At 35.0% G+C, this 26,038-nt stretch overlaps 5 protein-coding genes across 6 annotated transcripts; 4 read left to right on the top strand and 1 right to left on the bottom strand.

The window, feature by feature from the left end:
* Positions 1-284: 284 nt before the first annotated feature.
* Positions 285-4,742, top strand: LOC103874055 (GDSL esterase/lipase At2g19050). The gene is made up of 5 exons (XM_009152461.3): positions 285-716; positions 1,877-2,001; positions 3,204-3,431; positions 3,636-3,882; positions 4,428-4,742. Exons 1-5 carry the CDS (start codon positions 473-475, stop codon positions 4,634-4,636), a joined length of 1,053 nt encoding a protein of 350 aa, XP_009150709.1. The 5' UTR covers positions 285-472; the 3' UTR covers positions 4,637-4,742.
* Positions 4,743-10,125: 5,383 nt separating this feature from the next.
* On the bottom strand, positions 10,126-12,721 carry LOC103874054 (spermidine hydroxycinnamoyl transferase). Its single transcript, XM_009152460.3, has 2 exons — positions 11,700-12,721; positions 10,126-10,710 (listed from the first exon to the last, which is right to left on the bottom strand). Exons 1-2 carry the CDS (start codon positions 12,661-12,663, stop codon positions 10,319-10,321), a joined length of 1,356 nt encoding a protein of 451 aa, XP_009150708.1. The 5' UTR covers positions 12,664-12,721; the 3' UTR covers positions 10,126-10,318.
* Positions 12,722-16,785: 4,064 nt separating this feature from the next.
* Positions 16,786-20,018, top strand: LOC117126170. Of its 2 annotated transcripts, XM_033273627.1 has the most exons (3): positions 16,786-17,506; positions 17,864-18,727; positions 18,816-20,018. In XM_033273627.1, exons 2-3 carry the CDS (start codon positions 17,876-17,878, stop codon positions 19,308-19,310), a joined length of 1,347 nt encoding a protein of 448 aa, XP_033129518.1. In that variant the 5' UTR covers positions 16,786-17,506; positions 17,864-17,875; the 3' UTR covers positions 19,311-20,018. The 2 variants fall into 2 exon arrangements, with proteins under 2 accessions (XP_033129518.1, XP_033129517.1); XM_033273626.1 differs by having other exon boundaries at positions 16,787-18,727.
* On the top strand, positions 19,508-20,856 carry LOC117126173. Its single transcript, XM_033273668.1, has 5 exons — positions 19,508-19,549; positions 19,627-19,695; positions 19,784-19,858; positions 19,955-20,023; positions 20,620-20,856. The coding sequence occupies exons 1-5, from the start codon at positions 19,508-19,510 to the stop codon at positions 20,794-20,796; spliced, it is 432 nt and encodes a 143-aa protein (XP_033129559.1). The 3' UTR covers positions 20,797-20,856.
* Positions 20,856-24,947, top strand: LOC117126169 (DUF724 domain-containing protein 6-like). The gene is made up of 8 exons (XM_033273625.1): positions 20,856-20,922; positions 22,409-22,495; positions 22,573-22,932; positions 23,016-23,447; positions 23,583-23,836; positions 23,925-24,006; positions 24,132-24,516; positions 24,613-24,947. Exons 3-8 carry the CDS (start codon positions 22,864-22,866, stop codon positions 24,876-24,878), a joined length of 1,488 nt encoding a protein of 495 aa, XP_033129516.1. The 5' UTR covers positions 20,856-20,922; positions 22,409-22,495; positions 22,573-22,863; the 3' UTR covers positions 24,879-24,947.
* The last annotated feature ends 1,091 nt before the right edge of the window (positions 24,948-26,038 follow it).

The following is a 26,038-nucleotide window of genomic DNA, read 5'->3' as shown; positions in this document are numbered from 1 at the left end:
TTTTTATGGGGTCAAACTATAAAATTTGGTGGTGTCATAATATTTTTTTATGAAAGAAAAACTTATATTTTATAAATTAGGTGCGGTCGGCTGACCCCCTCCATCCTCTATACGTATCAGACTTGAATTGAAACAAAATTACTAAATACTCTTCAAAAACACCATGAGGGTTTTTTTTTTTTTTGATAAAAGACTAATAATATGTTACCATATAACACCACCATGAGGGTTTTTCTTGACAAAATGACTTGTATTTTTCTCATTACAACTCACGTGCAAGTTGACTATTAAAGATACTTTTAAAAATAAATTAATTAACATCCGTAATTAACTGACTATCTCTTCTAATGAATAGACTAGAAATAGAATTTTATTTCTGTCTGTCTCTTCCTATGTATGGGTTATATATATAGACTTTTCTCTTTTCTTCAATGTTGCCACATTTCAGATTTCTAGTAATTGGTTTTCAGAAATGGCGGAGGGAACGTTCAAGGTATTGCTGTGGGGTTTAGCGGCAATGGTGTTTGCAATGGCCGAAGGGGCTCGTGGACAGCGCGTGCCTTGCTATTTCGTTTTCGGAGACTCAGTTTTCGACAACGGTAACAACAATGACTTGAACACCTCCGCTAAAGTTAACCATTCACCTTATGGTATGGATTTAGCTAGAGGTCCCACGGGCCGGTTCAGCAATGGCCGTAATATTCCCGACTTTATCGGTTAGTCCCTGGCTTGTTTTATTTCTTTGCCCAAATGTTTTCGATGAAATTACTAATAGATACTATTAACTATAAAAGACAAACGTATCATAACGTATTCTTTGCCTAACTGGAAGTTTAGAATGTAGGCATTTCTCTTTTAGCTGATATTTTCAATGGAACATAAAAAGAAATGCAAACATTAGAACTAGACAGTGTTATGCAGAACAGTCATAGATGCAAATTAAGAGACTATGTAAGTAGATAAATAAAGTTTTGCTTATCACACACCCACATAGGTGGTTTAAAGTTTCTCAAAATATATAAATAAATAAAAGAGAAGTAAAAGGATGAGAAAGGTAAGAAAATCTCTCCGTTGAGAGACTATATCACACAAAACGATCTCTTCGTGAGAGACTATATATAACACTTCTGGAAAAAAAAACATTTGCTTAGTTTTTAGACATTCATTGTTTAAAAATCTAAAAACATCAATTTTTGTTTTGTTTTGAAACTCTGCAGAGTCTCTGGCGATAAATATCATTGATTAATAGCAACTCCAATATTGGAGATACTTACTTGAGGATCTGAATAAATATCATTACTTTTGAATATGTTTAGTTTTAATTTTAGACAAAAATAATGATTTAAAAAGATGACAAGTGTCCCTATAGTTTCTTAAGATCATCTCCACCCACTGTTATATTTATCTTTATAATAATATTTAGGGATAAAATTATTCTAAATCATCTTTATTTCTTAAAAATAAAAAAAATTACTCATTTTTCTATTTTTTTTTTGACGTCTACTCTTTCATCTTTATTATAAAGTTTTTTTTTTTATTTTAGAGAAAAAATAGCAAAATACATTAAAGATAGTTTAAAATATTCTTGTGACCTCTCAAATGACAGAGGGGGTCTCAAAATGTCTTACCTCTCATACTTTTACTTTTTGAGTTTATATTGTTTTATTGTTTACATATCTTATCTAATTACTGACGATGAGCATGGCCTAATGATGCCCTAATGTATTTAAGAATCAATTTCCCAAAAGGAAAAAACAAATTTTGTGAATGGTTTCTTGTGAATCTGTTACTTTTTTTAAAGGTTATTGTGTTTATCATTCATAAGTATTGTATATGGTTTCTTGTCTAATATGAGTTTGAATTATGTTGTGTTTAGCTGAACTAATGAGATTCAGTGATTACATTCCACCTTTCACCGGAGCATCGCCGGAACAAGCTCACACCGGTTTAAATTACGCTTCTGGCGGCGCGGGAATTCTCGAAGATACTAGCTACCATCTGGTAAGAACATAATTTAGAAGCAAAAGAGATCAAAATAAAGATATCTTTATTTTTCCTCGGGTATTTAATTTTTACCAATACTACTATATCTACATATATGGTTAAGTAACTTTCCTAAACGTACTACTAAATTTAGTAATACTGATTCAAAAGACGCGCAGTGATCATATGTTCTCATTTGGTGGCTCTAATGTCTGGCTGATACGAAACTAATTAGTAAATGAGTCATTCTTGGGTTCACCCCCTAGGGTGAACCTCTAGGTTCACCAACCAATAAGATTTCATTATTTCAAATTCGATATCTTTTAAAAAAAGGAAACAAAATATTCTCAAATTATATTATGTTTTTAAAATAAAAAAGTAAAAAAAGATAATAGTTACAGAAAAAAAAAATTAAAAAAAAAAATATTTTTAATGTTGTCAACAAAACACTAAACCCTAAATCCTAATCCCTAAACCTTAAATCATAAACCCTAAACCCTTGGGTAAACCCTAAACCCTTGGATAAACCCTAAACTCTTGGATAAATCCTAAACTCTAAATAAAAAACGATTAAAACCCTAAACCCAAAACGCTTGAATGTTTTAGTGTATAGTGATTTTGATTTAGAGTTAAGGATTTATCCTAGAGTTTAAGATTTATCCTACAGTTTAGGGTTTATCCAAGGGTTTAGGGTTTAGGATTAAGGGTTTAGGGATTAGAATTTAGGGTTTAGGGTTTAATGTTATGCTGACGACGTAAAATATTTTTTTTGTAATTTTTTTTTTTACCTTTTAATTTTAAAAACATAATATAATTTGACAATATTTTGTTTCTTTTTTTAAAAGATATCGAATATAAAATAAGACAATCTTATTGGTTGGTGAACCTAGAGGTTCACCCTAGGGGGTGGACCTAAGAATAAGTCTTAGTAAATTGAGATTTTGTATCTGAAAGTTTGAGGTTTCAAACCTAACTTAGAAAAAGACAATTTAAAATGTTGTGATTCCCTGTCCAATGAATATACACAAATAATTTTGTAAATGTTTTAGGTGACTATAAATAATTTTTTTTTTAAAGCAAATAATCATTTGGTTTTGTTGATTTGCTTTCTCTTTTCTCTTTTTTCTGGCAGGGATCCTAAATATGACTCGCTTATTTGTATTTTTTGTGTTTAAACACTTAAATTAATTACTTACGCATTATGATATTTCTTACGATAGGGTGATAGAATCAGTTTTAAAACGCAAATCAAGAACCACCGGACGGCGATTATGACTGCAAACGTGCCCCCGGAGAAGCTGAAGCAATGTCTATACACTATTAATATAGGAAGCAATGATTATCTTAACAACTACTTCATGCAAGGTGATAAGTACAATACACAACGCAAGTACACTTACGATCAATTTGCTGATTCCCTCATTCGACATTATCGCTCTTTACTGAAGGTAATATTACCCAAGGTTTTGAAAAGAAAATTAATAAAGGAATTATAAACCTTCATATTTCATTGAAATAACTTTTGACATTATAAATAGTTGATTAATTTCCATATAAAACATGATGCAGAGTATTGGATATATCTCTACAAATTTTACTCCTAGTTAATTATCTATAAACCGATTAATTAGAGACATTTGTTTTTGTATAAGTTGTTGTATGTCCAAGGAGCAAGGAAGGTTGCTTTGTTTGGGGTCAGTAGGATAGGGTGCACCCCGCGGATGATCGCCTCCCATGCTGGTGGTATGGGCTGTGCCGCTGAAGTGAACAAAGCAGTTGAACCTTTCAACATGAACCTTAAAGCTCTGGTCAGAGAGTTCAACACTAACTTCGCCGATGCTAAGTTCACTTTTGTCGATATGTACACCGGGCAAACTCCTTTTGCGTATGCTGCCTTAGGTAAGTAATACTAAATATATTGAACTGAAAGTTTTGACCCAAGATGAAATCATTTTACCGGATTAAAAACATATAGTATAATACTAATTAAAATACACTGTTTTCATTAAGGTGTTCTAAGGAATACCAGAGTTAAGTTTCCCAAAATACACAAGGAAATTTTTTGGAAAGGTTTATGATCAACTCCTTCCTAATGGCTTTACTAATCCAGTTGTATGATCAGCTATTAAGCTTTTTGAAGATGATTCCTAGATAAATAAAAAACTTCATTAACTTTTCATAATCGTGTTCCTGGAATACTTGATATCTTAAAATCAAATATTTTCCTTCGTTTTCATTTTCTTCTGAAATATAAATTTAAATCTTCATTTTGTCACAACTCTAAGAGATTTGATCAGTTAGATCATTTATTTTCCATAGTAGTACAATTGCAGTAAAATCACGATAAAACTTATAATATTGGATTGTGATCCTATAATTTGATCATGCGTATACTTTTAACAAAAAAAGTAAAAATAATTATGCGTATTTTTACATTCTTGTAGGGTTTGCTGTAACACAAAAGAGTTGTTGTACGGTAGAATCAGGGGAAGAACTATGTGCGGCGGATAAACCGGTTTGTGCGTTTCGAGACCGGTACGTGTACTGGGACAATGTCCACAGCACTGAGAGGGCCAACATGTTTGTGGCAAAGGCTGCTTTTGCCGGAATCGTTGCTTTTCCTTACAGCATTGCCTTGCTTGGAATAGTATAGGGATAATAATATACTCGAAACCATTCATTTTCTTTTGTTGGATATTTATATATATGATCTTTGTTTTTAATTTAATTGTTTTATTGAACAAGGAAACTTTGTTTCATTTCAACAGGTGATTTTTTTGTGCACCAAATTCTTATATTAAAAATTGACTGTCCAATAGGCTTATAAGGTTACAAGTATAGGTAACCTCGACGACTAAACGATAAAAATAAACTACAACAACAATAACGGATAGAGGTGTTAAAGGGCCGAAGATACCCATAGAAATGCTTTACTTAAAACTGATGTTCCCAGTACTGATATTGGGATAATGAGCGGGTCTGAAGACCGTTGGTATCTCATTTGCTTCAGTGATTAGATTCTCTCCGGTGATCAAATGTTAGTTTATCAACAAAAAATATATGTCCGTCACTCAAATGTTGGAAAATGATCCGCAGTTTAGTAAAGAAAAATCAAATGATCTTATTCCTCAGGTTGTAGAATGATAAGGCCCTTCAAACTAATTTAGCAAAATGAAACTAGCTATAATGTGCCAACGGTATTATTATAAGGCAATATAGAAGTCCTCAAAGGACTATTATGTAAATACAGTAGAATACAGAAATACCCTACCTTGTATATTGTATAAATACTCTTCTACGGTGTTAATAAAGATTCATTCAGTCCTATAACTTACATGGTATCAGAGCAGTGATAACCTAACAGCCGCCATCTTAAATTTTTCAAAATTTTCTCATCTTCTTCCTTGCAACTCACGATGTCGAACATGTCTGAGAATCAAGCATTCAGAAACGAGACCATAACCGTCTCCCCCAACCCTACTCTGCTCAACGTCAACATGACAAATGTGACAAAGCTCACCGCCTCCAATTTCCTGATGTGGAATCGCCAAGTTCACGCCTTGCTTGATGGATATGATCTCGCCGGACATGTTGATGGCTCTACGGTCATCCCTCCAGCCACTATCACGACGGAAACAGGGGAAGCCCCCAACCCTGCCTTCGCGCTGTGGAAACGTCAAGACAAGCTTATCTACAGCGGCCTCCTCGGCGCGATAACCACTACCATTCAACCAATCCTCTCTACCACCAACACGGCTGTGGAGATCTGGACAACTCTCAGCTCCACCTATGCTAAACCAAGCAGAGGACACATCAAACAGCTGAAACAACAGATCGACAACTGGACTAAAGGAAACAAGTCGATCAACGAGTACTATCAAGGACTTACAACTCGTTTTGATGAACTGGCTCTCCTAGGTAAGCCGATGGATCATGAAGATCAGGTTGAGCGGGTACTGACTGGCCTTCCAGATGAGTACAAGACACTGATTGATCAGATTGAGAGTCGTGATACCGCGCCTTCGCTTGCTGAGTTACATGAGAAACTCATTAATCAAGAAGCTAAACTGCAGGCTGCCATTCCACCTGTCTCGACTGCGCCTGTCTCAGCCAACTACACGAACTACAGAGGTTCGCACAACAACAAATCAAACAACAACCGTCGTGGAGGCTATCGTGGCAATCAGACATGGCAGCAGCAGCAACAGTTTGGTCCGAACAGCAACCAGTCATCGCAAACGACTGCACCACGGGGTTACCAAGGCCGGTGCCAAATTTGCAGTACCTATGGCCATAGTGCACGTACCTGCCCTCAACGCCAAGCATCAGGAGGACAGTCGATGGTCCAACATCAGTTCTCCCCCGCGCAAAACCCGTGGCAGCCACGTGCCAACTACATCTCCAGCTCGCCGTACAATACAACTCCATGGCTACTGGATAGTGGAGCTACACATCATCTCACTTCCGACCTTAACAACCTCGCACTGCACCAACCATACAACGGAGGAGAAGAAGTGGCCATTGCAGACGGCTCAACCATGCCGATAACACACACTGGTTCTTTATCTATTCCTACTTCATCTAAACCACTCAAATTAGATGATATCCTTTGTGTTCCGAATGTCAATAAGAATCTGATATCTGTGTATCGGCTCTGCAATGCTAATGGTGTCTCTGTTGAATTCTTTCCTGCACATTTTCAGGTGAAGGATCTCAGCTCGGGGGCGCAGTTACTCCAAGGTCGCACGAAGGCTGAGCTGTACGAGTGGCCCAAGCCGAACCCTAACCCATCTGCCTACGCAACCTACCCCGATACCAAAACCACACTAGACCGATGGCATAACCGGCTTGGACACCCTTCTTTATCTACTCTTAAGTTTGTTGTTTCAAAGTTTTCTTTACCTTGCCTAAACACTACTTCTTCTTGTGGTTTTCTTTGCAATGAATGCCTCCTCAATAAAACTCATAAATTACCCTTTCAACAAAGTTCCATACACTCGACTACACCTCTTCAATATATCTTCACTGATGTCTGGCAGTCTCCAGTCACATCTCACCAAAACCACAAATACTATGTTGTCTTTGTTGACCATTTCACCCGCTATAGCTGGCTGTTTCCGCTTACAGCTAAATCCCAAGTCAAAACCATCTTTATCCAGTTCAAACCACTGGTTGAAACCAGATTCAAAACCAAAATACAACACCTATACTCGGACAATGGCGGCGAGTTCCTAGCCCTACGCCCTTACCTAGCCGAACATGGCATCTCCCACCTTACATCCCCACCACATACACCTGAGCATAATGGCTTATCAGAAAGAAAGCATCGACACATAGTCGAAACTGGTCTGGCACTTCTCTCCACAGCCAAAATGCCCCTCACATACTGGCCACAAGCCTTTGCCACAGCTACATTCCTAATCAACCGCCTCACCACCCCTGTTCTCAACAATACCTCACCATTCCAAAAACTTTTTCAAACCACACCCAACTATGGCAAGCTGAGAACGTTTGGGAGCCTATGTTATCCGTGGCTCAGGCCTTACGCACCCAACAAACTCGAACACAGGTCCACACCTTGTGTCTTTGTAGGTTACTCATTATCTCAGAGTGCTTACTACTGCCTTGACCCCACAACAGACCGAGTGTATACATCCCGCCATGTGAGATTCAATGAAACTTTGTTTCCTTACCAACAGCTGAGACAACAACCCACAAGCCCACACCCAGAAACCAACGACCCGAACCTTCCCTATCAACCACACACAACCATCCCATCCTCGACACCACTCGTACAATCGCCAACGGCGACTCCGGAGAGCTCACCACCGAGCTCTGAAACTTTGCCGCAGGCAACACCATCACCGTCTCCAACGTCTTCACATCACTCGACGACCAACGTGTCAGAACCAGAGGTCCCAACTACAGTGCCTCCCACTGGTGATGCGACACAAGCGGTCACACCCAATGCTGAACCAACGACAACTACAGTGCCTGCTCCACCTCAACGGCACTCCATGACAACGAGATCAAGGAACAATATCGTCAAACCAGTTAGTAAGTATAATCTTACTGTCAATCTCCAAACAGACCCGCGCTGGATCCCCACAACCTGGCAACAAGCTATGAAACACCCCAAATGGCGAGCAGCCATGCTTGCGGAGTTCAACTCACAGGTTAAGAATCATACATGGGATCTGGCATCTGCGTGTAAGGGAATGAATATTGTGGGCTGTCACTGGATTTTCACAATCAAATATCATCCCAACGGAGAGATTGACCGCTACAAAGCTCGACTGGTCGCCAAGGGCTATCATCAACAACCTGGTATTGACTATACTGATACGTTCAGTCCGGTAATCAAACCTACGACGATAAGGATTGTTCTTGGACTCGCAGTCAACAACTCCTGGCCTGTGAGACAGATTGATGTCAACACGGCTTTTCTCCAAGGTCACCTACAAGAAGAAGTTTATATCTGTCAACCCCCGGGCTTTGTCGATGCTGATAATCCCACCAAGGTTTGTCGCTTAAGGAAGGCACTGTATGGCTTAAAACAAGCGCCTAGAGCCTGGTACTCTGAACTTCACAAGTTTCTCATCTCGACAGGATTCATCAATTCACTATCTGACACCTCGCTGTTCATCATGAAGCACGGAAAGGACTTTGTCTACCTGCTGGTGTATGTTGATGACATTCTTGTCACGGGAACCTCTACGTCCCTGGTGCAACGAGTCATTGATCTTCTTGCTCAGAAATTTTCCATTAAAGATATGGGAAACTTAAGTTACTTCTTGGGGATAGAAGCCATTCGAACCCGAGATGGAATGCATCTGATGCAGCGGAAGTATGTCACAGACTTACTTACCAAGACTAATATGCTGCATTCGAAACCTGTCTCCACTCCCATGGCATCTTCACCGAAGTTAACACTTCAGTCCGGTACTCATCTCGCAGATCCTCGAGAGTATAGACAGGTTGTTGGGAGCCTACAGTACCTTTCACTCACCAGGCCTGATATATCGTATGCAGTCAACCGACTCTCTCAATTCATGCATAAGCCGACCTCTGACCACTGGCTTGCTGTCAAACGCCTCTTGCGGTACTTATCAGGAACATTGAGCCACGGCATCTTTCTGCGGAGGCAACCGAACTCAACCATACATGCGTTTTCAGACGCAGATTGGGCCGGAGACTCAGACGACTATGTATCCACAAACGGTTTCATTGTCTATCTAGGCAGTCATCCGGTTTCTTGGTCGTCACGCAAGCAGAAGAGTGTAGCAAGATCTTCGACGGAAGCGGAATACAGGGCCGTCGCCAATACCTCCGCGGAACTACGCTGGATATGCTCACTCCTAACAGAACTCGGCATCAACATCACTGCAACTCCGACTGTCTACTGTGACAACGTTGGAGCAACGTATCTCTGTCAAAATCCTGTCTTCCACTCGCGAATGAAGCATATCGCCATCGACTATCACTTTGTGCGAGGACAGATACAGAATGGAGTTCTTCGAGTCACTCATGTGTCCACACGAGATCAGCTAGCCGATGGCCTCACCAAACCTCTCCCAAGAATACCGTTTGAAACACTTTGTCGCAAGATTGGTGTCACAAGAGTTCCACCATCTTGAGGGGGCGTATAAGGCAATATAGAAGTCCTCAAAGGACTATTATGTAAATACAGTAGAATACAGAAATACCCTACCTTGTATATTGTATAAATACTCTTCTACGGTGTTAATAAAGATTCATTCAGTCCTATAACTTACAATTATAAATTGTAATCATTTTTCTGCTATTCTGTTCAAACTATATCCACGAGTTGAGGCCTATATATGCTCAATAAATAATACTATTAGCAAGGCTTGAAAAGCTATCATGTTCACAAATTATAATTGGTCTAATTGAATTTTAGCAATATATTTTTTGTCTCAATTTTAGCTATCGCACAAACATACGTTCCATAATTAAATCTTCTGATGGATTGCTACAATGATAGTCTTAAACAGCTATATATGGATTTGACAAATAACCCGTTCTTAGTCAAATGCATTAAGATCATTCCAACTGTTTTTTTTTTTTTTTTTAAGAAAGGTTTTCTAACATTCCAACTGTTGATATAGACAAACTCATCTCTAAATTCAATATATACCACATACTTAGTAAGCAAAAATATAAAGTTTAACTATATATGTGTAAATGTGTTATTACAAATGAAGAATCACACCAACAGTAGTAGAATCCCTACTTGAATCCTTATTCAAATGGAAATGAAATGCATATATATATATATATATATATATGAGTACTTGTGTGTATATATAGAACCCTAGATATCTTCATATAAGTGTTTCTTGAAGGCCTCCATGTGAGCTACCTGTAGACACGTGGCGAGAATCAGCGAGCCGTCATCATTTTTATCAGGTAGTAGCAGAGAGCCCCCGTCGCCGTCATGCGTGCATGGTCCCATGTGGACCTCCTTTCCCCACCCGAAATCAAGGCCGTACATTGGTAGAGTTAACCAGCTCACAAGTCCAAGATTAGGGTTTCCGTAGAATGGACCGTCCGTGCTGCCCAACGCATGTATATCTTGAAACGTCTTCAGATCCTCATGGTTTTTTAGATACTCTATTCCAGTCATTACGTATTCGTTTGTCACACTCTTTATGGCTTCACTAATTTTTTCGGCCGCGAAACCCAACCCATTCGATATGAGTTCACCTATATGCATAAGAAAATTATCGAAATATATAGAAATCACATTGTATGATATCCCTAAATGCCTATTAGTGTGAAATTAGTTAGCTACATTAAACTCCCAGAATCGGGGGAAAATAAGACTGGTCTGACTAAACGGGCATGATAAGCTACCAAGAGTTCTTTCATCTATATTTGAATTCCTATTGTAAATGTTCAAGAAGTATATTCTTTCTAATGCTAGCTTACATGTCCGATTGAAAATATTTTTAACTGACTGCGATTAGATTGATTGAGATGGTGATGTATTATTGTTTAGGCCAACTCCAATAATACTAAAAAACCAAATTTGTGTAATTTTTTTTTATTGTAAACTAAAAGGATTAAACCCGGGTCTATTAAAGACACAGACTTAATCCTCGGGTGGAGGTACAGCCCACAGATAGACCCTCTCCTGGATATTCAAATGATCTGAAAGCAATAGCTCATATTTGTGTAGCCAGAGGGGTTTCGCTATATTGGGTTTATTTTCCTCAAGCGAATTAGTGTAATTTTACTCTCAAGAAATTATATAGATAAAGTCGTATCACTAAATTTGATATTTTGTGAATAGTATCACACCAAACTTGGTGAACAATATTCATTGCACCAAACAATTAAATAATATATTTTATTTTTATTTAATAAGAAATTAAATTAATGTTATTAATTAGTTTAAAATATTAAAAGTAATATATTTGTATTTTCATATATTCTCTCAACACTGAATATTAAAATATTAAATTATATTTTTATTTAATAATATTGGTAAATTACTACATTAAATAGTTAAATTTTGTAACAAAAATAACTATAATATATTGTTTTGTATTTTCCTTTTCAATAATATGATATAAATATCAAAGTATTTAAATAATTAAAATTTATTTCTAGAACAAATCTCAGCAAAAACAAAAACAAAATAGCAGCAGAAAAATTAGATTAAACAACTTTTAAAATTTGACAAAACGTACCTGAGGTGCTTCTTGCGACCGCATTAATAGTGGCATTGCCAAAGTAGCCGCGTGGTAAAGGTGGCTGCACCCGACTACGAGTATCTACACAGATTCCCAGAGACGTGGGTTGTTCTGGGGAGTGCCCACGTGCTTTAGACGCGCACCTCCACACATGTCCCGCGACCGTCTCGTACCTTGTAAACCCTCTAGCTGGGTCAGCGTATTCACTTGTATTCACTCTGCTTCTAAGCTTCTCAATCAGAGTTTTGCTAAGTTTTAGTATCTCTACAGTTGTTTTCTTCTTTCTTTCTTCTACATTGTCCGTTTCTCCGATCAGCAACGGTGGCTGTTCAAACCCTTTGCGTTCGCACTGAGGTGGGGAGGCAAACGGCGGAAGCGGTTTACCAGTCCAGAGGATTTTGCGGTCGAGAAATGGAGTGGTTTCAAGAGGTTCCCCGCGAGCGATTCTTCCCCATTCAGACAAGAAGTGAAACGCGCTCTGTCCGTCGACCACCGCGTGTGAAATGCTGACGCCGAGGCTTATTCCGCCGCATTTAAATCTGGTGACCTGAGCTAAGAAGAGAGGGATCGTTTCAATAGGGTGTTTGTAGTTTACTTGCGGAACAAGTTTCTCAAATTCTGGCGTTGGAGAGAAATCGTTGAAATCTGAAAGTTTTGCCTCGGACTCGGCTTCCATGAATGACACTCCCTCCGCGTTACAATCAAGCTCTAACCGCCCCCGAGGGAGCCACTTAAGACGGCCGGCCATAGGGTAGAAGTGAAAAAGCGCACGGCTCAACGAGTTTCTTAGGGTTTCGACTACATTGCCCTGGAACAATTCAGATGGCTTGTTATAGAAGTAAACGGTAGGAACGTGAGTTATTGTACCAACTAGATCCCATTCGGCTAATGGAAAACAACCGGCCCATGTAGGTTCAGAGGGTACGATGGTATAAATATTTCTTAGGATGATAGGAGCCATATCATAAACCAGTTTTCTTTTTGAGTTTCGTCGACGTAAAGTAGTATTTATATAATATATTGAATCGTATGAGTTTATCATTATTTTATAGCACTTTTTAAAAATGTATTTCTCGTGATTTAGTTTGTTTCCTTGTAGACGGCTTATCTTGTGGAAGTGATAATAAGGTTTACTTGTTGGTATGTGTGCTCATGCTTATTGTCCTTTTCTTAATTTAACTCACTCAATCGATTAATATTCCAATATATTTTTAAAAGACCTGTCTACATAAACCGAATATATTACATTTACAATGAAGAATCTAATATTTCTTAGTTATTCATATGGCTGATGTAACATACGATTACGCATTTACAATCTTATTGGAAAGAATGGCTGATGTAACAAACATGTCTGACCATGAGTCGAACCAGAATGACCTGGTCACCACATAGAAGTGAAGATGGGAATCGTATATCATTCTGGTTCGACTCATAGTCACATTTGGGGCGCGTCTCCTTAATAGGACCTAAAAATTGTATCCACATGGGAATAAGGACAAAGCATCGGCTCACTGATCTGTTTAATACAATAGAGAGAATGCGTTGAGGCACAATGAGCAAAGAGAACTGTGGGTAATGTAAACTTAAATCGAAGTCAAATTAAACTTCAGGTGGATCTATTGGTATATGATAGTTTCGAAGGGGAAATAAGTCGTTTTCTCAAAAGGTTTTGCTTTCTGAAACCAAACCAGCGTTTTAGTTTAATTGATCTACTCTTCGTCATAACCTAATATCAAAACAGCGTCAATGAAGGACGAATTTGGATCCACTGAGAACATGAGAGCATATGCAATGGTGGACTCTTTCTTAGAGTCCTTACCATTATTTTAGTTTTTTTTTTGTTTGAATAGTTAATGATTCTAGTAAAAATGGTGTGTTCAATAGTGATCTCTGATTAGGAATCCTTACATAGATATATATATTTCTCTCTATCCAATGAGACGCGGCCACGTCACTAAGGACTTAATCCTTAAACTCCTTGTCTAAAGGATTGCTCCTTACCGAATTGGACTTTGATAATATTACTAGGGTCGGCCCGCCCTACGGGCGGGATGAGAATTAAAAAAAATAATTAAAATAGTTAGACTATATATTTTATATAAATTGTTATTATATAAGAAATAGGGTCAGTCATGTGTTCTATGTAATTATATAATTGTATACTTTCGTTGTATTTTGTTCGTTTTTGCAAAAGCAGTGTATTTTTTTGACATTATGGTCTTAAATGGTTTTAGGGTTTGTAGGGATTATGTTTGAGGTGTCTGTGGACTTTCTTATTGTATTTTTTTTTATAGTTAGTAGTCCATAATTTGTTGGTGAATTGTGTGTTTCTCTAATTTGGACTCTTATGTGTGTGGGCGTGTATATTATGTCACTCAGCTCAACACCTACAAACTTATTTGAAGTATCTTAGGTTCCAAGTAAAGTGTGCATTACGGTTTTTGAGAAGATTGTTCATTGCTGTTTTAAAGGAGATAAAGTTATAACTATTAATTTGAAGCATAAGGACAACACATGTAAGCGATGAGAATTTATTCATTGAAATGAGAATGTAACATTTGGTGTGAAAGTATAAAAATAGAAAACCAATTTTGAAAACTATGCTAAACGGAATGTAGTACTTATAGTTCTTATGGGTCCAAAATTAAGAAAACAATGAAGAACATTTATGATTAATTTATGGTTAGTTTAATAAAAAACTTATTATATATTTATATGGACCAACATATTTTTCTAAGGATTCTAAGAATGATTGTGGTGATGACATGTGGCTACAAAAATATGTTGTAATGCTTCTCTTTTAATATATAGGGGATAACTGTTCTTTTGAATATTGTTTTTTTTTTAATTGTATTTTTTGATTAAATTATTGTATTATAATTTTTATGTAAATATTTTTTGTGATGTTTGAATTTGTGATATTCGTATACTTAACCTAGATGATATTGATGTTTAACAATTTATTGTTTTCTGGAAATAGAAAATAATGATATATCAAAACGTATCTTATGTAAATTACATCCATTATTTGAAAATAACAATTTATTGTTTTTATTTTTTTAAAATCAGAAATTATATTTATTTTTAAAATTATTCATATATAATATAATAGTTTAAGTTTGGAACATTAATATATATATAAATTATGTATATTTTAAAAAAAAATAATTTAAGATATTATATATTGAGTAACTGAATAAAAACTGAATTTCTTATCTTGAAAATCAAATATTTATATTTTGTCTTCATGTTATACACACCAATCCATCATTGATATTTATAACTCAGTATGTTTTTAAAAAAAAAAACTTAGTTTTAAGAAATAAATGAATTTAGTAAATTAAATTCATCACCTATAATGTTCTGTAAACTATATTTGAAAACTCTCTAAAATTATATTTTAAGCATAACATTACTATTATTTAATTTAAGTTATTTTAAGCATAATATATGCTAAACCAATTTAAATTATATTTACAATAGGACCATCCTAAACCGGTTAATAAACCAAAAACAATACTAAACCAACATGAACCAATACCTGATTCGGTGAGGAAGGAAGTGTTTCGGGATAAACGCTTGAATGGTTATTAACTGTAATAGTTTGATCATGAAAGAGTTACTATGAATATTAACAATAAAATTATGGATTAGACTAATTAAATTTGTAAGAATAACTTTGAGTCTATGAAAAGCAATTCAATTCCCATAAATAAGTTTGGCTTTTGGAAGTTGCGGGTTTCCCAACAATGAATCCACCTAACAAAAAGTTCGTTGTTATAAAAAATCTCATTCAAGGTCATTAAAGGTTTTTGGGACGGCAAAAGTTGATGGTGGAACCATTTTTTTGCTCGAGTGCTTTGAAGTTTTCCTTGATAGGGTGAGGTTGATGGAATAATGAGTTTTATAAAGATTTTCTTGATGTAAAACTATAAATTTTTGTTTTTTTTTGTTTAATGTGGTATTTCAATTTTTATATAATTTACTACCATTTTAAGAGATATGTACATTTTAAGATAGATGTTTAAATCTTAATGTATTTTTTCCATTTTTTAAAATGTTTATTTCCATTTCTTATATTTTTATTTACGTAATATCTATATTTTATATTTAAAAATATATATTTAAATCTTAATGTACTTTTTCCATTTTTTTTAAATTGTGTATTTACTTATATTATATATTTTACATTTTAAGATAGATGTTTAGTGCTTAATGAACTTTTTCCTTTTTTTAAAAAAAAAATTCTTATATTTTTATTTACGTAATATCTATATTTTATATTTAAAAATATATATTTAAATCTTAATGTACTTTTTCCATTTTTTTTAAATTGTGTATTTACTTATATTATATATTTTACATTTTAAGATAGATGTTTAATGCTTAATGAACTTTTTCCATTTTTTAAAAAATTGTGTATTTACTTATTATTATATATAATTCATATATTATATATTTACATTATTTACTTATAATTTATTTTCCTGTATATGTATTTCCATTTCTTGTACTTTTTATTTACATAATATATTTATTTTACATTTTAAGATAGATGTTTAAATCTTAATGTACGTTTTCCATTTTTTTTTAAATTGTATATTTCCATTTGTTATACTTTCTATTTACGTAATATCTATATTTTAAATTTTAAGATATATTTTTAAATCTTAATGTAATTTTCCATTTTTTAAATTGGGTATTTACTTATATTATATATTTACTTATTATTTATTTTTCTTTATATTGTGTATTTCTATTTCTTATACTTTCTATTTTCAAATAATTTTATAATTTAAGATAGATTTACATTTTAAGATAGATGTTTAAATACTAATGTACTTTTTCCATTTTTTAAATTGTGTATTTCCTTTTCTTATACTTTCTATTTGCGTAATATCTATATTTTACATTTTAAGATAGATGTTTAAATCATAATATACTTTTTCCATTGTTTTTAAGTTGTGTATTTCTTTTTCTTATACTTTCTATTTATTTAAATCTATATTTTACATTTTAAGATAGATGTTTAATATTTAATGTACTCTTTTCATTTTTTTAAAAATTATGCATTTACTTATTATTGTATATATAATTCGTATATTTATATATTTATAATATTTACTTATTATTTATTTTTCTATATATTGAGTATTTCTCTTTATTATACTTTATATTTAGTTAAGGGCAATTGTCAATAATAGCACCTTTTGAAGTTTATGTCCCAAAAATAGCACTAGAAGGAGAAAGTCACAAAAATAGGTTTCATTAAAGGGGTAATTTACCCTTATACCCTTTGTTATAAGAATAAAAAAAAAACATTTCATTTCCTTCGATCGCGAATCCTGTCGTCTCCTCTCTGGAATCTTCAAACCCTCACCGGCACTGTCGTCTCCGACTCGGGAATCGTCGTCTCCGGCTCGGGAATCATCTTCTCCGACTCGGGAATCGTCGTCTCCGGCTCGGGAATCATCTTCTCCGGCTCGCTAGTCATCTTCTTCGGCTCGCTAATCATTTTCTTCGGCTCGCCAATCATCTTCTCCCGCTCGCTAATCATCTTCTCCGGCTCGCTAATCATCTTCTCCGGCTATCTAATCATCAGCGTCACACTCTCTACTCTCAAAATCGGACACAAATCACTATGTAGCTTTTTAAAATTAGGTTTTTTGAATTAAAATTTGGGAAGCTTGCGTTTTGATTTTGATTTGTTTGTTACTCTTTCTTATTAACCAGCGAAGCAAATGAAAGACTTTTGAATTGTGGGAACACAAAGTTGTTGGAGCATAATTCATCTCTTTGAGGTATGTTGCAGATTCAACCTTCTGTGTGTTTGTACAAATTTATAAAATAAAAGTTTGTTGTCTCTTGCTGCATCTATTGAATGTTTTTAGAAGATTTCCAGAAAGCATTTGTTGCTGCATCTATTAAATGTTGAAAATTGAAACTCGGATGGTAACACATTTTGAAACTTTTTTGCTTGGAGTCTTGTTTTGATTAGGAATGTTGATATTTTTGATAGGGTCTTGAATTTGCTTATGAGTCTTTTGTTGCTTGTGAAACTGTCTAGTGTTTATAAGAATTTCAGGAAGCATTTGTTGTGTTATTTCAGGAAAGCCTTCCAAAAAAGTTTGAAATTTTTTTTTTCCTTGTTTACGCAGGATAGAAACAAGATGGGAGATTCAGTACCTCTAAAACTAGCACTGCCAGAGCTGAAGTATCCTATTGGTTCACAGCCAAAGGAAAAGTCAGCAATCAACCAATACTCTGGTTCAGATTATATCTCTATTGTCAAAAGCATCCTAAAACCAGATGAGATGATAAGAGTCCGAGGATCATTTCTGGGACCTGTAATGAAGCTCAGTGAGAGAGGATTGAAGTTATCAGCAAAGATAGTCTACGCCATTCTCACTAGAAGCATCGTTTCTGTCAAGGAGAATGAAGCCTGGTTCCATTTCGGTGCGCAGCCAATGAGGTTCTCTATAAGAGAATTTCATATGATGACAGGCTTGAAATGTAGTGGTGCATTAGAAGGACCACGAAGGGAAACCGAGAGATTTAATTGGGAATTGCTAAAGGGGCGTAGTCATAAGTTAAGTGACATGGTGGACCAGCTCAGAAACACAAGAGAAGATGCTTCTGAGGAGAGAATATGCCTCGCAATGCTCATCCTGGTAGAGAGCATATTATTGCGGAAGAGCAAAGGAGGGAGTTTTCCTTTGGAATATGCGAAAAATGCACAGGATATGACATATCCATGGGGAAAAGAGGCTTACATTGTGCTCCTGAAGTCAATTCAAAACGCTGTCGCGAATCATTTGGAGAATAAATCCAAATTTGAGTTGCAAGGTTATCCTCTAGTATTCCTTCTTTGGATACTAGAGTCGATTCCTTTGCTAAGGGATAAGTTCAGTAAGTGTGTACCAACAGTTGAGGTTCCTGGGCCGACTTACTTGTGTGAAAAATACACTGAGGTAGAGAATCCATCACTTGATAGGGTTTTACAGGTTGAAGCTGATACAAAGGTAAGCTTTTCCAAGTATATGTTTCTCAGTTTATTTGGCTTCTTCTTTTTAATATGTTTCTCATTGGTCTTTTTTTAAATACTCTCAGCTGAAGGTCCATTGCATACTACCTTCTATTCCTCATGATCCAGAAGATGATATCTCCATTGAAGACAAATATAGTGACGAGCTGGAAACAGTGAAAGATGTAACAAAGAAAGGGTACAAGATTACAGCCGATGACTGGGAAAATAGGTGTGTAGACACATTTGACACATTGGATGCTCTTATTCAAATGATGGCAAATAAGGAGACTGGCCAAGCTTCTACTCCGATTGATGAGGATTCAGTAAATGAAAAAGTGAACAGGATCATCACGGTAATGGAGGAGAATCTGAAGAGCATGAAGGATCGAATGTCATTACTAGAAGAAGAAAACATACATCTTAGAGCTCGTGTGTCAGAGTTGGAAGGAAACAACAATGTTTTTCCCACTAACGTGACACAAAAGGTAAATTCTCAAAACATGTTCTTTTACATTTGCATTTTCAAGTATTTTTTTGAAGATCTTGTACATATTCTTGAATGCCTTCCTAATATTTGACAAACAGCGATCCAGTGAGACACCTTTATCTCCAATGTCTCACACGCAACCATCGAGTGAGACACCTTTATCTCCAATGTCTCAACAGCCTAATTTGACACATGAGGTATGTAACCAATAAATATTGTTGAGTTTTGAAGTAATATTTGGAAAGCTTTTGTACTTCTTGAATGCATTCCTGATTTTTGCTGGAGACAATGATTGAATCAGCTGCATCTCCAAAGTCTCAACAAAATGAGGTATATGCTCAAAAATTTTTAAGAAAATATTTGGAAATTCTTGTACAAAATCCTGAATGCCTTCCTGATTTTTGCAGGATTACACGCAACAATCGAGTGAGACGCCTTTATCTCCAATGTCTCAACAGCCTAATTTGACACATAAGGTATGTAACCAATAAAATATTGTTGAGTTTTGAAGTAATATTTGGAAGCTTTTGTACATATTCTTGAATGCATTCTTGATTTTTGCAGGAGACAATGAATGAATCAGATGATGAAACTCTTGCCCTTGATACTCAAGTATTCTCTCCTAATCTGACAAAAGAGGTATATGCTCAATGATATTGTTTTCACAGTTGGAGTTTACAAATTAGTTTTGGGTGATTTTTTTTTACATATAAAAGCTTTTCTGATTTTTGACAGAAAGAAACAGAAACGTCTACCGATGAGAGGCCATCCAATCCTAATCAAGATGGAAAACCAGATGATGAGGTAATATTTATTCTAGAAATTATAGTTGAATGTATTCATGATGGCCATTCCTGATATTTTTTTGCAGATTGTGAGAGAGAAATTAGCAAGTGAGTCACCTGCTACTCAGAGTCAATTTTTGCAGAAAGAAACAGTGGAAATGAATGAGACACCTTCTTCTCCAATAGCTCCAAAGAGTATTGAAACTCCCGTTTATACTCCAAGTCAGACTCAACAGGTACATGGTCAAAAAAAAATCTTGGATTTTTAAGTTAATGTTTGGAAGCTTTAGAACGTACTCTGGATTGACTTCGTGATAATTTTTACAGATTGAGAGAGAGCCATCGGATGACACGCCTGCCCTTGATACTCAAGTTTTTACTCCTAATCTGACAAAAGAGGTATATGCTCAATTACAGTTGGAGTTTACAATTAGTTTTGGGTGATTTACATATATAGACCTTTCTAATTTTTGGCAGAGGGAAACACAAACCTCTACTGATGAAACGCCACCCAAAACTAATCAAGAAGAAGGAAAACCAGATGATGAGGTAATATTTACTCTAGAAATTATAATTGAATGTATTCATGATGGCCTTTCCTGATATTTTTTGCAGATTGTGATTGAGTCACCTGCTGCTCAGACTCAAGTTTTGCAAAAAGAAACACTGGAAATGAATGAGACACCTTCTTCTCCAATATCTCCAAAGAGTATTGAGGCTCAAGTTTTTACTCCAATTCAGAAACAACAGGTAAATGTTCAAAAAATCTTGGAGATTTCAAGTAATGTTTGAAAGCTTTTGTACGTGTTTTTGATCCCATACCTGACTTTTTTTTTGTTTTTTTTGCAGACGGTAACAGAGGAAACGTATGAGGCTACACAGCCATTGACTGAGATCATTTCAGCAAACAATAAAAAGGTAAGCATAGAAATGTCTTTCATAAGTACAACTTGAATTTTAAATTGTAGAAACTTCTTCATAACTACCTCTTTTATTTTAGGGTTTTTAGTAATTAAACCCCTCAACTAAAGATGAATCGTAAAAAAAACCCTCAACTAAAAATCCTGTGAAATAAACCCTCAACTTTAGTTCCGTTAACATATGTTACCCTCCGTTTAAAAAACCGTGACGGAGGGTGACATATGTTAACGGTTTATAAGTTGAGGGTTTATTTCACTGGATTTTTAGTTGAGGGTTTTTTTCACGATTCATCTTTAGTTGAGGGGTTTTATCACTAAAAGTCATTAAATATTATTAAATTATTTATTATCATTTATACATTGTTTTAAGATTTATAAGCCTTTAAAACTAATTTATAAATTTTAATACATTAATATATTTGTATATTAATTTATACATCTTAAATTAATAATTTTTAACACTACTTACAACTTATTATAACTTTGAAATATTAAATTATTTGATATTTGGAAATAGTGATATAAAAAAATTTGTGTGTTTATATCGTCATTGTCAAATATGAAATAATTAAAAGTTTCTAAGTTATATTAAGTCTTAAGTAGTGTCGAGATAATTCATCCATGAAGTCAATCTTTCTATTTAGAGTATGACGCACTTTTTCTTTTTTTTCATGATTTCTGTCATCCGGTTCATACTTCTCCCCCCTCCAAAATAATGCATGATTATTTTTATTATCATTGATTTCTGAATAACTACATTATATTTTTATTTTCTTGATCAATAATATATTTGAAACATAAAGTAATACAATAAATCAAGAACAATATAGAAAAATAGAAAAGTATGAGTCTGATGACGAAAATCATGAAAATAAGAAAAAGTACGTCATACTCCAAATAAAAAGATTGACTTCATGGATGAATTATCCTCAACACTACTTAAGATTTAATATAACTTAGAAACTTTCAATTATTTGATATTTGAAAATGACGATATAAACACACAATTTTTTTTATATCACTATTGCCAAATATCAAATAATTTAATATTTTGAAGTTATAATAAGTTGTAAATCGTGTTGAAAATTATTAATTTAAAATGTATAAATTAATTTTATAATAGATTAATGTATTAATAATATACATTAGTTTTAAAGGCTTACAAATCAATCTAAAACAATGTATAAATGAATAATAAATAACTTAAAAACCCTTTAATGACTTTTAGTGATAAAACCCTTCAACTATTTTTGAATCGTAAAAAAAACCCTCAACTAAGTTTTCAACATTATAAACCCTCAACTTATAAACCGTTAACATATGTCACCCTCCGTCACAGTTTTTTAAACGGAGGGTAACATATGTTAACGGAACTAAAGTTGAGGGTTTATTTCACAGGATTTTTAGTTGAGGGTTTTTTTTACGATTCATCTTTAGTTGAGGGGTTTAATTACTAAAAACCCTTTATTTTACTGTTATTACAGGAGGATACGCATGCTGTGCATCACACACCTTCCTCTCCATTGTCTTCACTAATTGCACTAGTTATTGAAGAAAATAAGAATGCTTTGGTAAGAAGAAATATTTAAAATGTTTATGTAATATTTTTCTATTCAACTAACTCTTACCATTTACTTTTGTCTTATAGAGTGAGACAGAAACTGCGACCCAATATTTTTCTACAAGTGAAGGAGAGCATACACAATCAAGCAGAAAGAATCAAGCAGAAGAATATCTCAAGGATACTACAGAACCTACTACTGAGCTAGTTTCCACAGATGTTTCGAAGACACAGCCTCTTACTCCGCAAACACAGCACCTTCAGACAAGTGAGGGAGATCAATCCGATGAGACACCATCAGAGCAGAATCAAGCAGAAGAAAATCTCAAGGATACTACAGAACCTACTACTGAGCTAGTTTCCACATATGTTTCGAAGATGCCGCCTATTACTCAGCAAACAGAGCATCTTCAGACAAGTGCTATAGATTTTTCAGAAACAAACGAGGTATGCATCGAGTATATTTGATCTTTAATTATTATTCTAACAATTTAAAACCGCTGATGTTACTGAATCTTCATTTTTAATAGGTTGAAGTAAGCAGGCGTATAGCTCACTTTCAAATAGGCGCAGAGGTTGAGATTTTGTCTACTGATGACGAAATATGGTATCCAGGAAAGGTTGTTGATCTTAAACTGTGTGAAGGACTAGAGGAGCTGACAGTTGAGTACACGACACTCTTCACATACCAATATAATAGACTTCAGAAACTTCAGGATACTATCACGGCTGACAAAATACGTCCTGCAACACCAACTAGTGACCAAAAATCCTTTGAGATGATGGATAAGGTAGAAGCCTTTTACAACAATGGCTGGAGCAGCGGACAAATTAGCATGGTACTTGGTGATAACACATACTCGGTGTGTCTCTATACTTCTATGGAAACTATTCTATTCAAACATTCAGATTTGCGAATTCATAGAGAATGGAAAGATGGAGTCTGGAAGATGGCAGATAAGGTAAATCATAACTAGAATTATACTTCACGTGAATTGTTTGATATACATACATTTTTGTTTCAGGAATGGTTTCCAGAAATTCCGATTGCAACAAATTTGATAATATTTTGCTTGGTGTCTATTGTTTGATTAAAGGTGAAGCCTGATAAGAAAAGGAAAGCTGCTGCCTCATCACAAAATACAGGAATGGATAATGTTTTCCTAAGAAGGAGCGAGAGAGTGACTAAACGATCTAGAGACACAAAAACTCCATTCAAGTCTGACAGAAATCCGGCTTTAACTGTAATACCTGAGATTATACCTGCAGTTGATCCGTTTTCAACTCCTGCGGAACATAAGCTTTCAAGGCTTCAAAATTGGATGACATTAAAGCCCGGCATGCATGAAACGTAAGCATGTTTCTGTCCTTGTCTATATATTCTTATATTTATGTATAAGAGGTTTGGTAAATTCCTTTGAATCTTTAATCGACTGCAGGTCCCTATCAATCAATGATAATAAGATAAGGAAATCTTTCTTTCAAAGCATGGAAAATGCAAAAAAGGACCTTAAGAAAGAGGTAATTTGTTTACATATGTTCTTGCCTTGAGCTTTTTTTTTTAAAAAAAAATTCAGGAAGGATTTGTTTAGTTTCAGGATTTATATAGTAACAAATTAGATAATGTTTGCCTTTTTTTTTTGCAGCACATTGATGGAGCCTTTGCAATGCTAAATTGCAGAAGAAATGAGAATGCTGCTTGGTTCCACAACTACAAGATTCCAAAGGCGTGCTTCCTACCTATGGAGTTCTTGCATTGCTTGCTCTCTGATGATTTGGCTTACAAGAAAGAAAAGGTCAAAGGTAAAAAGATTTTCAACGATTTATTTAAAGATACTGTGAGAGGGAAGGTATATCCAGAGAAGACATGGGGAGAAGATGTTGATGTTGTGTATGGGATTACTCTTGGAAAAAAAAGCAATGTCTGGATTGGGATGGAAATTCATTTGAAGAAGAAAAGAATCACAGTATATGATTGTTTTCAAAAGGAAAGCAACAGCATTGATATTCCTCAAGTGAAAAAGTTGGCAGGTATGTATAAACAATTTGTATTTGATGTATTCAACTGTTTCTTGGTTTGAAATATTCAACTGATTCTATCTTGATATTGATTTTTAAATATGACAGTGTTGATTTCTAATCTGCTGGTGGAATCTTCTGGTGATGAGGTAGATAAAGTGAAGATGATTCCATTTGAGATTGAGCAGGCACAAGGTTTACCCAAGACAAAACATCCTTTCAACTGTGGGATATTTCTTGTCAAGATTCTGGAGTGCCAGTCATTGAAGATAGGAGACATGACAAAGATTAATGATGACAATGCATTGGAGCTAAGGAGAACCTTGTCTTGTGAGATCTTCAACCAATTTGTGGATGAGAGCTTTGGGAAATGAGAATGATGCATGAAAACATTTTTTGTTTTAGTTAAGACTCGGTTTTAGTTATGACTGTTTATTTTGTTATGTTGTTGGCGTCTGATTACATAAGAAAGATTGGAAGGATATCAAGTATTTTTTTGGGTATCATATATCTTGGAAGGTTAAAATAATGTTTCTGGATGGGTTTCCAGAAAAAAAGTTAAGTGTTTCAAATGTAAAAAAGAATGAAATGAGATTATATACTAAGGATTGGACATGTATATGGTAAGCTTAAAATTGTGATGTTTACAGACAACAAAAATTTAGAACCACAAAGGATCGAACCCAGAGGGAGAGAGTTTGCGTATTTGGATAGTGTGGGAGTTTAGCCACTAGGCCAAGAAGAATCATCTGTTAATGGATTACATTTAATTTTATTTAACTCCAAACTGTAACACAAAAAAAAATTAAAATTGATTTTGAATCCACCACATATCGAACCCGGGGATAGAGAGACTTTTGAGTTATGAAATGCCTTGGTTTAACCGCTGGTCTGAGGAGAATCATCTGTTAAAGAATATTACATAAGCATACTTAAACCAATTAATATAGGATAGGTTTCCAAAACAATACATTTCGATTGAAAAAAGACAAAACTCTTGCCGTCTCAACACTCTCGCCGTTTCAAACTTCTCGAATCTCACTCGTCTCCGCCTCTCGAATCTCTCTCTCATCTCCATATCTCTCGATCTCCGACGAAAACCCATCTCCAGAACTCTCTCTCTCTCTCGATCTTTTACGCGAGCTCTCTCTATTCTCCGAGAAAAACCATTTCTAGAGCTCTATCTCTTTAAGGTATGTTGCAGATTCAACCTTATGTGTGTTTTCTTTCTGAGAGATTGGTCTCCTGGTTTTTGCTTGTGTATAGACTTGCTCGTTTTAACCTAATATGATTGGTAGAATTCTAGTTCATGTGAAAGCATGTGTATAGACTCAGGAAGGATTTGTATTGTTTCAGGAAACCCTTCCTGAAAATTGGATTTTAATTAATTTAGACAAATAAAATTTTTCTTGTTTACGCAGGATAGAAACAAGATGGGAGATCCATTACCATTAAGACTAGCACTGCCTGAGCTGAGGTATCCGATTGGATCAGAGCCAGAGAAGACGATATCGATAAACCAACACTCGATAGT

Source organism: Brassica rapa, chromosome A06 (genome assembly GCF_000309985.2).
Source record: "Brassica rapa cultivar Chiifu-401-42 chromosome A06, CAAS_Brap_v3.01, whole genome shotgun sequence".
NCBI lineage: Eukaryota > Viridiplantae > Streptophyta > Magnoliopsida > Brassicales > Brassicaceae > Brassica > Brassica rapa.
This window is presented reverse-complemented; position numbering and strand designations above follow the sequence as displayed.

Bases quoted from the DNA above. Each gene is read 5' to 3' on its own strand.
- LOC103874054 (XM_009152460.3), bottom strand. From the start codon at position 12,663: ATGGCTCCTATCATCCTAAGAAATATTTATACCATCGTACCCTCTGAA. The intron at 10,711-11,699 runs GTACGTTTTGTC...TTATGCATATAG, and splicing joins GGTCGCAAGAAGCACCTCAG to GTGAACTCATATCGAATGGG.
- LOC117126173 (XM_033273668.1), top strand. From the start codon at position 19,508: ATGATTGAATCAGCTGCATCTCCAAAGTCTCAACAAAATGAG. The intron at 19,859-19,954 runs GTATATGCTCAA...GATTTTTGACAG, and splicing joins CTCCTAATCTGACAAAAGAG to AAAGAAACAGAAACGTCTAC. The intron at 20,024-20,619 runs GTAATATTTATT...TATTTTTTGCAG, and splicing joins ATGGAAAACCAGATGATGAG to ATTGTGATTGAGTCACCTGC.
- LOC117126170 (XM_033273626.1), top strand. From the start codon at position 17,741: ATGAGTCTTTTGTTGCTTGTGAAACTGTCTAGTGTTTATAAGAATTTC. The intron at 18,728-18,815 runs GTAAGCTTTTCC...AAATACTCTCAG, and splicing joins AGGTTGAAGCTGATACAAAG to CTGAAGGTCCATTGCATACT.
- LOC103874055 (XM_009152461.3), top strand. From the start codon at position 473: ATGGCGGAGGGAACGTTCAAGGTATTGCTGTGGGGTTTAGCGGCAATG. The intron at 2,002-3,203 runs GTAAGAACATAA...TTCTTACGATAG, and splicing joins AAGATACTAGCTACCATCTG to GGTGATAGAATCAGTTTTAA. The intron at 3,883-4,427 runs GTAAGTAATACT...ACATTCTTGTAG, and splicing joins TTTTGCGTATGCTGCCTTAG to GGTTTGCTGTAACACAAAAG.
- LOC117126169 (XM_033273625.1), top strand. From the start codon at position 22,864: ATGCCGCCTATTACTCAGCAAACAGAGCATCTTCAGACAAGTGCTATA. The intron at 23,448-23,582 runs GTAAATCATAAC...GTTTGATTAAAG, and splicing joins TCTGGAAGATGGCAGATAAG to GTGAAGCCTGATAAGAAAAG. The intron at 23,837-23,924 runs GTAAGCATGTTT...AATCGACTGCAG, and splicing joins AAGCCCGGCATGCATGAAAC to GTCCCTATCAATCAATGATA.